The 12980-nt window shown below is 39.9% G+C and overlaps 1 protein-coding gene across 4 annotated transcripts in view; it reads left to right on the top strand.

The window, feature by feature from the left end:
• Window positions 1-5074: 5074 nt before the first annotated feature.
• Window positions 5075-12980, top strand: part of pik3cd (phosphatidylinositol-4,5-bisphosphate 3-kinase, catalytic subunit delta) — a 21319-nt gene continuing 13413 nt past the window's right edge. Inside the window, exons 1-8 of one of the 4 annotated variants that reach the window (XM_067591966.1) lie at window positions 5075-5427; window positions 6333-6514; window positions 7192-7420; window positions 8321-8553; window positions 8908-9084; window positions 10805-10960; window positions 11491-11577; window positions 12615-12836. In XM_067591966.1, coding sequence (XP_067448067.1) covers window positions 6374-6514; window positions 7192-7420; window positions 8321-8553; window positions 8908-9084; window positions 10805-10960; window positions 11491-11577; window positions 12615-12836 — 1245 coding nt within the window. In that variant the 5' untranslated portion in view covers window positions 5075-5427; window positions 6333-6373. Of the gene's footprint in view, window positions 5428-6332; window positions 6515-7191; window positions 7421-8129; window positions 8202-8320; window positions 8554-8907; window positions 9085-10804; window positions 10961-11487; window positions 11578-12614; window positions 12837-12980 lie in introns of those variants that run through there. The other 3 variants (XM_067591965.1, XM_067591964.1, XM_067591967.1) reach the window with 3 other exon arrangements.

Genomic DNA, 12980 nt, shown 5'->3' with positions numbered 1-12980 from the left:
AAAAGAGACTTTTAGATAAATGACTGAAATGAGGAGAGGGGAAATGTTTGCATTTGAGAGCTGTAATGCTATAAAAATAAGTATAAACTTTGTTTTTTTACTGAACAAATACAATTCCTTGTGCAGGTTTTAAAAGTGATCACATGATGACTACAAAGCTACCAGTTTTTCATCAGCAGTGCATCCCAAATTCCAGTTCTTGCACCTCCCTGCAGCCTAATAGATATGAATCATTAACAATATTGCTTGTTCATGAGTTTATGAATGTATCTAAATCGTTTTAACATGTTCAGATTGTCAATGACCTGCTACATGAAACAGGTCATACTCTTGTTTTAGTTTTGAAATTTTGTATTATGTCCTGGATATCAAAATAGCTGATATCTGTTTATCTCATCACAGGACAATTGTGTGTTTGATGCCTCATTTCCTTTAATTAACTCTAACATGAGCTCTTCTGGTTTTTTTTTCCAAGTACTTGCTGTATGGACGTTTCCATTGTCACTTTACTTTTGCTGCTTCCCCTTTTTGCTTGTTCAATAGGGAGCTTCCCCATCTCTGTTACTTTCAGAGGAGATTATTTCTCTGTGCACCTGCTTAACCAACATTTTAACCACCTTGCCCCTCTCAAGATGAGAAATCCTAGACTCAACCTTGGCTGAATAATATCATTAAGCCTCTACAAAGAGAACGTGGGAAAGCTGAGTCAAGACAGTCGACCTGACAATTTAAAATCACTCCCGAATTTGGAGAAAGTCCTTAAGAAATCCCCCCTATTTAATTCACAACAATATTTTTGACACATTTCAGTGTGGATTCAAGGAATTAAACATGAATCATTGCTTTTCTTAAATAATCTCATTCTAGCTGTTGACTACTATTTTTCTCCTCTCAGATGTCACATCTTTCTTTTAAAGGTGGACTGTGACATCCTGATCAATCTCCTTCAGGCTGTAGTTGTATTAATGGCACAGCTCTGTACCGGTCAACACAGGCAGCATCTCATCCTTTTCTCTATTTACATGCTTCATCTTTGTCAGATCAGTCAAAAATACTGGATGTATTTCCTTCCACTGTCACACTGTGGACATGCAGTTGTGGCGTCGCTCCTTTAAAAACAAAGTCTGTTTTAAGGACACAAATAGTTGGATGGCTGTCTTAATAAGGGCAAGCTTGTAGCTAAATCCTCAACCTGCTAGTTGCCTTCAAACCATTTTAGAAAATACACGTAGAGTATTAGATGAGAAGATCTATATCACTCTAATATCTGTCCATTCAGCACAAGGGGGATAGTGACTTTGCAGCTGACCCGATGCTTTTTTTTTCTTTCAGATAAGCCCCCAGTACTGCCTCAAAACACATCTTTAGCTTTTGGATATTTTTACCCATTTGATTTTAAATCATTCTTTGAAAGTTTGAACAGCTGTTTCAGTCAACATGTGTTTGAAATGTGCATTTGGCTTTTAACATATACCTTTTAAGCCTGTTTTGTTGTTGTTGTTACATACTTCCTAACCTAACCCTTTTTACATCATTTTTTACTTCACCTTTTTTTTTATTAACCCAGATTATCTCTTTTTCTTGAGAATTTTCACCAGAACGATGGCACAACAAAGCAAAGAGAGATAAAGGAGAGCAATGACAAGAATAAAAACAGAAAATGCACAAACTTGTTCTTTCAAACCTTGACTGTTTTTGGCTGTCAAGACCACAACAACGCTTATTCAGGAAGTCACGACCCTCTTCTTGATCCCCCCACAAAAGTGCGTGCGAGCCAGTAAACAGGTCGCACATCTGTACAACACATGACTTACCTATTAGTATGTGCTAACTGGCTGTCAGGGTAAATCTATTGTCTTAAATATTATAATGAATATTTCCTGTGTTAATGGTGAGGGCTGCTGTGTGTTAAAACAGCACAACTGGTTTCCAGTTAGGCTAACTAACTAACTTAGGATAACTACCAGTGATGTCACATAATGTAAAGTCTGTAGCCCTTATACAGTTCAGGGGTTCAAGCTTGAGTTCCTATCAAAAGCAACTAGAGTTGCACTTTTTGTCAGACAAAAGTGACAAAAAGTGCAACTCAGTAGCTTGTTTGCTAACGGGGTTTTTCTGGCTCACATTTGAAAATAGTTTATGCTTGGGGGTGAAGGGGGGGAAGCAGGTTGATACTTTCAATCTCTGGTCAAAAGTTTCTCTTCTGCACAATCGCTTCCTGTTTTCACCAGCTGGTCTGTGAAGAGTGTTCACAAACACATTGTGTGTCTCTCAAAAGTAATGAACGAGTCTGCCAGGTCTTATATGCTTGTGGTAGTCTCGAAGACATCATCCGACCGGAAACCAAAGTTTTCATGCGTACCAGACCACCAATGCTCAGACTACATGAAAGATTAACACCTGCAAACCAAACTGACAAATAAACAACTGACAAACAAATATTTGTGGTTTTTTAACCCGTACTATTTCGTGCTATAACAGTATTGCCAGTAAAAACACAACATACTTTGTTGATTTACTAGCTGACAGTAAACAGTTGATGTTGATCATGCTGTTAGTGTTGGCCCCACTATTTCCCCTCTCCTATGTAGTACTACTGTGGTTTATGTACCACTTCCATGAGAGTGTGATTGTTCATTAACTGCTGCAAAACAAAAATTGTCATTGGTCTTATGGTTATAAGATGGAAATATGAAAAAGGAAGGCAGGTTCCCCATTGAGGAGTTTCAGTCAGATTACAGACATCTACCTCCAAATAAATGAAGGCTGACATCAAAGTTCATTGTGTGTAACTGTGAATGTTTGGGGTCGTCTGAAGACTTTAACCCACAAATCAGCTATTTAATTATAGGCTAATATTCATTGGACCATTTATTTTACATAATAAGGTGTTCATTTATTTATTTACATATTTACATTTTGGAATGAAACCACTCTTATTCATAAATTCATATACAGACCTAGATATATCCAAATATTTAATTTGTCCGTCATGTTTGTGATTTATTTATCAATAACATGTTTATTTTTTCTAAAAGCTTCACCCTTAGTTTCACGATTGGTTGCATCATCTTAAATGTACATTAACAGGAGATTTTTATGCTCCAATCAGCAGTCAGACTTACAGAGGGCTGGACCTTCTTCAGTGACACTAAAATACCAGGAACTACGTTCAACTTCTGTCTACATACCAAGAATATCATAAACTAGAAGACTACTGGTCTATTTTGGGTCACAGTATGCGAGACATGTAAAACTTGCACCGGTGGACGTGAAATAAAAGGGGAAAGTACTTCCTGTAGAGCTATTTTTGTATACTGAATATTGTCAGTAATTTATAAGGTTGTTCTCAAAAGTTTCTTAAATTAAGATACACAATGTCCTTGACTAGAGATTAAAGTGAATCAGTGAGATTAAGGCTGAATTTAACAAGTATTTTTTATTATCAATTAATCTCCTGATGATTAATTCATTAAATGCTTTGTGAAGGTTCTCATTCAAATTTCCCAGAGCCCAAGATGACATATTAAATGGTTTGTAGGAGGAATGTAACAAAGTACATTTACTCAAATACTGTGCGTAACACACAAATTTGAGGTACTATTTTATTTGAGTGTTTCCATTTGGTGCCATTTTTACTTCTATTCTGTATTTCAAATATTCCTCCATTACACTTATTTGTCAGATATTACTGGTAACTAAATTTTACATACAAAACATCTGATGAGCTCATATAATATGAAGCACTGTTATAGATCTGTTGTGTATCTATAAGGTTAGATCCACATCAAACAACTACAACAGTAAAGAATATATTTCCCTCTAATACTTTTACTGAAGTAAGTTTTCAGAACAGGACTTTTACTTGTAACAGGATTTTACTCAACTGATGTTTCCTCCACCATTGTCCAAAAACCAAAGACATTCAGTTTTCTATCATATACGACAAAGAAAAGCAGTAAATCCTCATATTTGAGAAACTGGAACCAGCAAATTTTTGACATGTTTGCTTGAAAAATGACTGAAATGACTGATTGATTATCAAAATACCAATGATTGTTTTGGTCAAGCAACTAATGTATTACTTAAGAAATTGTTTCACTCAACACTACATGAAAGAGTTACACATATTTAATTCTCTCTCTCTCTCTCTCTCCCTCTCTCTCTCTCTCTCTCTCTCTATATATATATATATATTTAGTAGTAGTGATGAACAGGTAGACACATACAAGACATGACAAGACAAGAGAAAAAAACAAGAATAATAATAGAAACATGTAGGTGTTTTTATTGTGCTACGCATGTGAGTGTGTGTGTGTGGTGATAAAGGAAGAAAGAAGAAAATGTTAAAAATAAAGGGAAAACTATATATTGTATATCTAAGTTTGGGTTACAGGGATGGACCCCTGCTTGGATTGGTAGCACAACAGGCCTATGAGTCAGTGATTCTCAAAGTAGGGTCTGGGGGACCCAAGGGGTCCAGAGGGGTCCCCAGCAAAAAGGGGAATAATTTATTTTAACTATAATTCCATCTATAAGTAACACAATTACAATGTATGACTATTGTGGTCATGGGTTTCATACACTTTCTGTAATAAAAGCAAAAATCTCATCAGACGGGGGACCCTGGGACAAAGTCATATCAAATGGGGGTCCGTGGTCTAATTTGTGGGGTCCTTAACGTGAAAAAATTTGAGAACCTGGCACACTGCGTACTACTAGAGGGGCTGTTTTGGCGTTTTCTTTCTTTCTTTATGTATTTATGTATTTATTTAATTATTTATTTATTTATTCTTTTAAATACATTTAAGATACATTTAAGTCATTTTATTTTCTTTGTCTTTTGTAAATAGTTTTTTTTTTGTTTGTTACTAGTGGTTTAGTCTGTATAAAATATAAATCTTAAAAAAATAAAGGAAAAAAATAAGAACACATTTTTTTCATAATCATGATAAAATGATTATATTAATATACTCTTAATATATATATCTATAAATCTATGTAACTTACATAAATCTATGTAAGTTCGAGTGGGGGGCAGGGCGTTAAAGCAGACACTTATTTTTGTTGGACGGTCCCTTGGCTGGCCACTGGCAGCTGGAGGAGCAGTGAAGCAGAGCGCAGCCGCTTACACCGGGTCAGCGCAGCATCCCCGTCATACTGATTGTCAGTCATACTACCGGGGAGACGGACACGCTTCACTTCACATGAGCCGTGCAGGCGCTTTGTGCGTATTGAGCTGGATTTACGACGCATCACATCTCATCACCCCGCTTTTGACGGATCCCTGGACCCCGCAAACCTTTTCAACTGTCGGGAGCAAGAAATGTCACCGTGACGTTACAGCCTCCATCTTCGCCGTAACCAAACCATGAAGAGATGACCGGCGTGTAGAGCTGACATCCAGGCAGGTGTCTCCGCTAACAGGTTGGCAAGGTTTTCACCATAAGTTTTACTCACACCGCTCTTTCTCCTTTTACATCACACCGGATCGTATGTTTTCTCTTGCTGATTTCAAATATAATTCCTCGAAACATCCACACTGTAGGTATTTTAAATATGAATTTATCTAGAGGCGCATATCAGCCAATCTGACATTTAGCGACAGCTCATACACATACGCAGCCTTACAGTAAGTTAGTTCCCACTTACCAAAATCAGTAGTGTTGTGTTACTTTATGACAAACTCTTGGAATGTACACGAAAATCAGTTTATCTTTCTCTATTGTCTGACTCCGTTGCTAAATGCTGTGTATTTTTTGTAGTGTGGAAAATTCAGTCATTTGAAGTTTCTTTGTAGTGTGTCTTCACCTAGTATGACCCCTTTGAAATGGTTGCACTTGTTCTGGCAAAACATGCAGTCTGTTAAGATGCAGACAAACCAAAGGCATCAAACTGCAAATTTTAAACTGCTCAGCACCATAAAAGCAGCAAAAATCTCAATAACATTGCCCCCGGTTTACCATTCAATATTTTGTATTGATACATATTCTTATATATACGAATTAATCTGCGTTCAGGAGATAGATAAAAAATATCGAGCAACTGCAGGCGACTGTTTAGCCTATGTCATTCATTCATGTCCTGCAGATTATGCGTGTGCTTTCTGCTTCTAGTGGACGGTCCTGTAAACATATTAAGGGGTTTTAGGAGCAAACAACAAACAGGCACACTGCACAAGTTAATAGTGGACATATTAACCCTGCTGTGTGTGTGTGTGTGTGTGTGTGTGTGTGTGTGTGTGTGTGTGTGTGTGTGTGTGTGTGTGTGTGTGTGTGTGTGTGTGTGTGTGTGTGCGTTTCCCCTGTGTGGCCGGCTGGCTTGTGTTCCAGTGAGCAGCAGAGGAGCTGACGGTAAATGAGAGGCCGTCACCATGCCCCCGGGGAAGTATGGGATGCAGGAGGACTGGGAGTGGGAGGGGAACCAGCAGATCATGATGGACTTCCTGCTGCCCACTGGGATCTTCCTCAAATTCCCTGTGTCTCATAATGACACCATCACAAGCATCAAAAGGGTACGTCCGCTCACATAATAGCCATTTAATCATCAGCAAGATCAGAAAAAAAAACCTTGATGGAGTATCTCCCCCCCCCCCACATATTTATCTACTACAAGATAACACTGTATCTCTAATAGATTATAATTGATTGAATGCAGCACAGCGCCGCAGCTCTCATGACCGCAGTTGCAAAACCGCTGTCGTTATTTACAATATTTACTCAATATGCTTTTAAACAAATTGGCTGAATTAATATTTCACTCATTCACTCAGACATTAAACTAATTAAAACATCACACAGTCCAAACAATGCTCTTGATTCATCTTGAAGTTTTGATGCAACTGTGAGAGAAGGAGCTTGCCGATCTCCTCCTCAGTACACACAGCCAGCCCTCTGCTCAAACAGATCTGCTGTTAAATGTGAGTGTGTCGGTTTCTATGCCAACAGTTCTGCCACTTCAGGCTGTTTGATTTAGCTGTGTTAAGTAATGATACTCTTGGAATCGGTTAAGATGATTAAGAGATTAAATGTCTTTTCAGTTTGGGTAATTCACAGGGAATTTTAGAAAAAAAAATTTTTTTTTTTGCATAATTGGTTATGATTTTAGCTCATTAGGCTGAGTTAATTATAGAATCAGAGCGTTGGCAAATATGTTTTATGTGTATATGTTCCCACACACACCCTGTTTCAGATGGTTTGGAAAAGTGCCAGAGGCGAGGTCCTGTTCAGTGCGTTGGGTGATCCCGACGCCTACGTCTTCACTTGCATCAACAACACAGCAGAGAGGGAGGAACTGGAGGAAGAATCGAGGCGTATAAGCGACGTGCGGCCCTTCATGTGTGTTTTGAGACTGGTGGCGAGGGAGGGCGACCGTGTGGAGAAACTCACCAACTCACAAATCGGCCAGTTAATTGGCAAAGGTCAGCAACGTATTTCCTCGTCAGAGCTTGAAGAGCTGAGCTGCCACATGGTTTTGGTGGTTGGTGGTATTGTGGTCTAGTTAGAAATAACACTTATAACACCGTAACATAAGCAGTCTGTCAATCATTTGAAGAAAAAAAAAATGATGCTGAATCACTGAAACAAGCTGAAGATAGCAAAATGCAGGAACGTGACACAAAATGACATGTCAGTGTCATGATCAGATAACCACGTTGCCATTTTGTGACATGTGTTTGCCCCGTCAATGTCATTTTCAGCTGAGACAGAGGCTGCAGTGGGAGCTGCCAGCGCTCATGTTTTTTCATGTCAGTTAAAGAAATATGCTGAAATAAGAGTTGTTTTCAGCGACAACCTGCATCAGTGTCGTCTCAACAGGAATACGACGGTGTTTACGCATTATTACAACATGGTTACGCCCACTAGCCTTCTGATAGGCTTAAATAGCCTAAATGAGCAAATTTATAGGGTTCATTTTTTGTAAAATGTGAAACCAGATTAAAAAAACAAAATAATTTATAACTCATTTTTTAATTAGCTGAGTCTACTAAATATTAGTTAATAGCAGATTTTATGAAAGCAATGGTGTCTTTGCCTATAGGAAGTTATCGTAATGTTAGCTGTTAGGAAATCTGCTATCTCTCAGACTCGTAGTCACAAGTGGAGTCTGAACGGTATAAATCTAAGATGTGGCAGGGATTTAGGGGTCTGGAACCAGGCTAGGCTACTGCTAGCAAAGTTAGAAAGCCAAACGGAAAAGAGGTGACTCCAAAAAACATTCAGAGTGAATGTTTGTGTAAGAAAATATTTCAAAGTGTGTTAACTGTTTCTCTCACCGTACAAGACTTATGCTCTTTGGCTCTTTTATTATGATTTTTCAGGTCTGCACGAGTTTGAGGTCCAGAAGAACCATGAGGTGCACGAGTTTCGGACTAAGATGCGTGCGTTTTGCGAAGAGAAGGCTCAGGAGCGGCAGACGTTGCCATGGCAGCAATGGATGGAGTACAGCTTCCCGTGTGACCTGGAGCCATGTTGCTCACCGCCGGAGCGTGGGAGCGTCAAGTCAAAAAACACCAAGAAGATATTTGTCAATGTCAAGTTCGAGGCTTGCGATGTGAGTTTATCTGCTGTTGTAGTTTTCTATGAGTCATATGTTCAGCGGTTGTTAAGACGAGTGAAATGTAATGTTATAGTATGACGGGACGCAGTAGGGAACCCCACAAAGAGCACAACAGCTTTGATTGGAAAAACTGTGGTTTAATCCTTTTGTCGACAAACTGTGGAGGAAGATTTTAAGTAAATGTGAACATCTTTGGAAATCCCCCTCCTACACCACAAACACCACCTTGCAAACCTTCAAAATATCACTCAGGCGCAAAATCCACAGACATGAAAGCTACACCTTGTAGGCCTATGGTTTTCTGTAAAGCTGGCGTATTTATTCGAAATTTGTCTGTTGCTCTGACAGGAAAGCTTCATGCTGCAGCAGGACCCTCAGGACCCGCCAATAACTCTGATTAGGAGCGCCCTGAAGAAGAAGGCCACCGTCTTCCGCTCAGTGCATCAGAAGCCTGAGGACTACACCTTACAGGTCAACGGGAGGTGGGAGTTCATCTATGGGAAACACCCACTGTGCCAGTTCAAAGTGAGTGAAGGCAGTAACAGACTGTTTGAGCTCAGCTGCTCTGTGTGGCAATACAGCATATCACGTATTCATACACTTACCTCAGAAATTTTTACTTTTTGACCATAAACCATAGTGGAGTTAAGTGGCTTTTTTGACCAGCAATGTCACTTTGAAAACAGTCCTTCAATTAGTGCACTTATAAAACAAAAGCATACTGACTGTGTAAGTTTTCACCCTTTTTGGCAGAATTACTGCCTTGAAACAATAAAGATAATAGGTCTGTGTCCGCTTTGCACAATTGGACACTTCAATCTGGCCCCATTCGTCTCTGCCTTACTGCTGAAACGTGCTCTAGTTTCATGACACAAATGAATAAAGAGAAAGTTTCAGGTCCACCACCAAGTTTGGATTTGAACATTGTTGTTTTGAAGCGTTTTTTAAAGTGTGGTTTTGACTTTAGGTTTGGTGTTGTTGTCTCGCTGGAGGATAAATGGTCTCCTAATCTAGAGTTCCTCTTCAGACTGAAGCAGGTTTCCCTCCGTGATATTTTTGTATTTTGTATTTTTCATTTAACACACCACCCTCAAAAGTCTTCCAGTCTTGATGCATCCCTACAACTCGACGCTGCCACAACAGCACGTGTGTGGCATTTTGGTTAAGCAAAGCAAAATTTTGGTTGAAACTGTGGTTCAGAGGCATCAAGATACCTCCAGTCAAACAGTTTTTTCCAACAGTCACTTTCTTTGTGACACAAAGCTGTAACTTGCAAAGCCACTGGGTAACCTCTATATAACTTGGATATATATGGCTACCTGCTCTGAGGAATATATACATAAATATATATATATATATATGTCTTCCTCGTATCCTTCCACCTTGACTTCATTGTGTAGTTTTTGCCAGAAAAGAGAAAAAACAGTGATCGAATCTTCCAGATGCAGGTTTATTTAACCCTTAAGTCACTTGATCATTTAGGTGTGTCGTAGTAAGTTTAGGTGTATCGTGGTAAGTTTAGGTGTGTCGTGGTGAGTTTAGGTGTGTCATAGTAAGTTTAGGTGTATCGTGGTAAGTTTAGGTGTGTCGTGGTGAGTTTAGGTGTGTCGTAGTGAGTTTAGGTGTGTCGTAGTAAGTTTAGGTGTGTCGTGGTAAGTTAAGGTGTGTCATAGTAAGCGGGTACATTTTTATGCAGTCAGTTATGAATGGAAACTGTTAAAACCTCAAATCAATGAATTGTACTTGATTCTGATACATTTGTTGATTTGTTTGTCACTGACATTGTTGCAAAATGACAAAAGCGAACACTTTTTATGGGCACTGAAGCTGTTATTTTCTCAATGGATGTGGATGATTTTCTGTCCTGTGCTGTTTTTTCTGCATGCTGCCTGTGAGCCCCTCGTCCTGTGCAGGTCGTCCACAATAGCTGAAGTGATTGTCAGATCAGGAGTAGGGTGACTCAAGGTTTTGGTGGCAGGAGACTCCAGTGTTGATTTTGAAACTCCAGCTACCCGCAGGGGTGACTCATATCTCTCTAGCAGCCCCGCAGAAAGGAACTGCATCCATCCACGCATAATAAGATTTTGGCTGCATTAACCTACAGCAAATGAACAGCCTCCAGGAGTTAACCAGCGCTATCAGAACACTGGGAAGTATCTGTGGGTGAACTGACTGATGGCTGCACCAGTAAACAAAAAAAAAATCCCTTCTTCTTCTGTCCCCTCCTGTTTGTCTATCTCCCCAGTACATTTTCTCATGTTTGAGAAATGGCCAGAACCCTCAACTAACCATGGTGCATCACGCCACCATCAACAAATATCAGGAGGAGCAGGGCAGGATGTGCAGCCAGATATACAAGAGTCGCTCCTTGTCCAGACCTCCTCCACTGCCAGTGAAAAAGGTAAGAGGTCAGCGGACGGATGTCGTCTTTCATTAACAGCAGCATTCATTCTCTCTTTCTCTCCTTCTTTCTCTCTGCTCTCATCACAGTTGTTCCTCAACCAGACTTGCGGACTTTGGCACATTTGAAACACGCTGTGCAACACAATGTAGATAATTAACGCTCGACAGCTTTGCTTGCATTTGCTGTAGCTGAAAATAGAGTGTACTACTCGCCTTGGAGTTGTAATGGGAGAATGAAAGCTATTTTAAACTTGTATCCAAAGTGATTCACACTTCAAAAAGAAGAAATATGAGCAGGACATGTTTTTTTTTTGTCAGTTTCAAAAGTTTGTTCCCCTTTTTTCACTTTCTTTTGAAAGTCTACATTGTTGTGTTTCTATCCTCTGACATATTGCTAAACAGGAAACTGTAGCAACAGTTCCATGACTTCAGACTTCAGTGAATGCCATGAATGCAGTTTTATTGTAAGGAATCTGATGGCAAAAATTAAATCCTCCTCTCTTCTCCTCTGACTCCCTCATACAGCAGAATACCTCCTCTTTGTGGTCCATCAATGAGAATTTCCACATTCACCTGATACAGGGCAGCCGAGTCAATGCAGACGAAGGGATGAAGGTTGGTGCGGTTTTGCGTGGGTTTTCTGTCACTTTTCTGCTCAATGAAATGTGGCATTTACTTGTTTACCAATATCTCAATTTCAGTTGTAGGAACAGCGGGTTTGACATGTAAATGACAGGGGGGGTCACATGGTCCACCACACGTTTCCCATAATTCATCAAGGCGGTTGGTTAGAGCTTGAAAACAGGAAGTGGGGAGGGCCTATCTGGTTTTTATGTCTCATTCTGAGCCCTAGATTCTAAGAAAAAGACAGACTTCATACCGTCTCTCCCTCTCTCGCTTTCATTGCACTTCTTTTTTTTGAAGGCGATGCATGCATGTTACTATTGCAGGCAGATAGGCTCTGACCTATCTTGAAATGTATTCAAATTGACATATTTCCTTGTAAATGACTGGCAGAAGCATGTGAGAAAATATCCAGTCATACTGCCTATTCACTATTTCCATGTCTTGTGTTTTTGTTTGCAATGTCAGTTTTCACCCAATCTGTCAAACAACAAGACGACTCAAGTAGGGGGGAACTCTTGTTAATGTTTGTCTGTGTGTGTCTTTGTGAATCAGTTTCATAAATAACTATGTTACTGTTTAGATGGTTTATTAAGTGTAAGAGCTCTTCCGGCTGCACATCATGACTCATGGCAAATTTGTTCTGTCATATAATTATTAGTCATGTCTACAGCTGGCAGGCAGATATCAGTAAAAACACACCCTGGGGGAGAATAGCCACTCACATATTTTGTAAATATGGACTCTAGGCTATCTTGATTTGGCAAAAGGGCAGGACCTTAATGGTGGTACAATATTGAATTTTGACTCTTGTGGTTGTTTATCATTTTTGACGGGCATCTCAACCTGTTTATGAATGTGTAGACCCTTTGACTCAGTGACACAGGAAGCTCTGAATCATCTAGCGAAGTCTGTAAATCTTCCACAATCAATCTCCTTCACACAAGTGCTAAAGTCGTCAGCTTCCAAACCACATGTCATGCCTTCATCTAATCACTGCTGTTTATGTGTGTGTTTCTCCCTTGCAGCTTGTGGTGCAGGCCGGTCTGTTCCATGGCAGCGAACTGCTCTGTAAGGTGGTGACGAGCTCCGAGCTGACGGTGTGCTCTGAGCCGCTGTGGGATCAGAGGCTGGAGTTTGATATACATGTGGCTGACCTGCCTCGCATGAGCCGCCTGTGTTTTGCGCTCTACGCTGTCATTGAGAAAGCTAAAAAACCCCGTGGAACCAAAAAGAAGAATAAGAAAGCGGTGAGTCCGTCAGAAACTCGTGCCATTTTTGGGGGCCTTTAGTACAACTTGTGTTGAATGTCTGGTGGGTGTGAATTTGTTAGCAAGCACAAACAGATCTGTTTCCTCTCTAGTATATAGTGCGCGCGTAGTCAGTGTGCTGTG

The sequence above is a fragment of the Thunnus thynnus genome, chromosome 6 (assembly GCF_963924715.1).
Source record: "Thunnus thynnus chromosome 6, fThuThy2.1, whole genome shotgun sequence".
Taxonomy (NCBI): Eukaryota; Metazoa; Chordata; class Actinopteri; order Scombriformes; family Scombridae; genus Thunnus; species Thunnus thynnus.
This window is presented reverse-complemented; position numbering and strand designations above follow the sequence as displayed.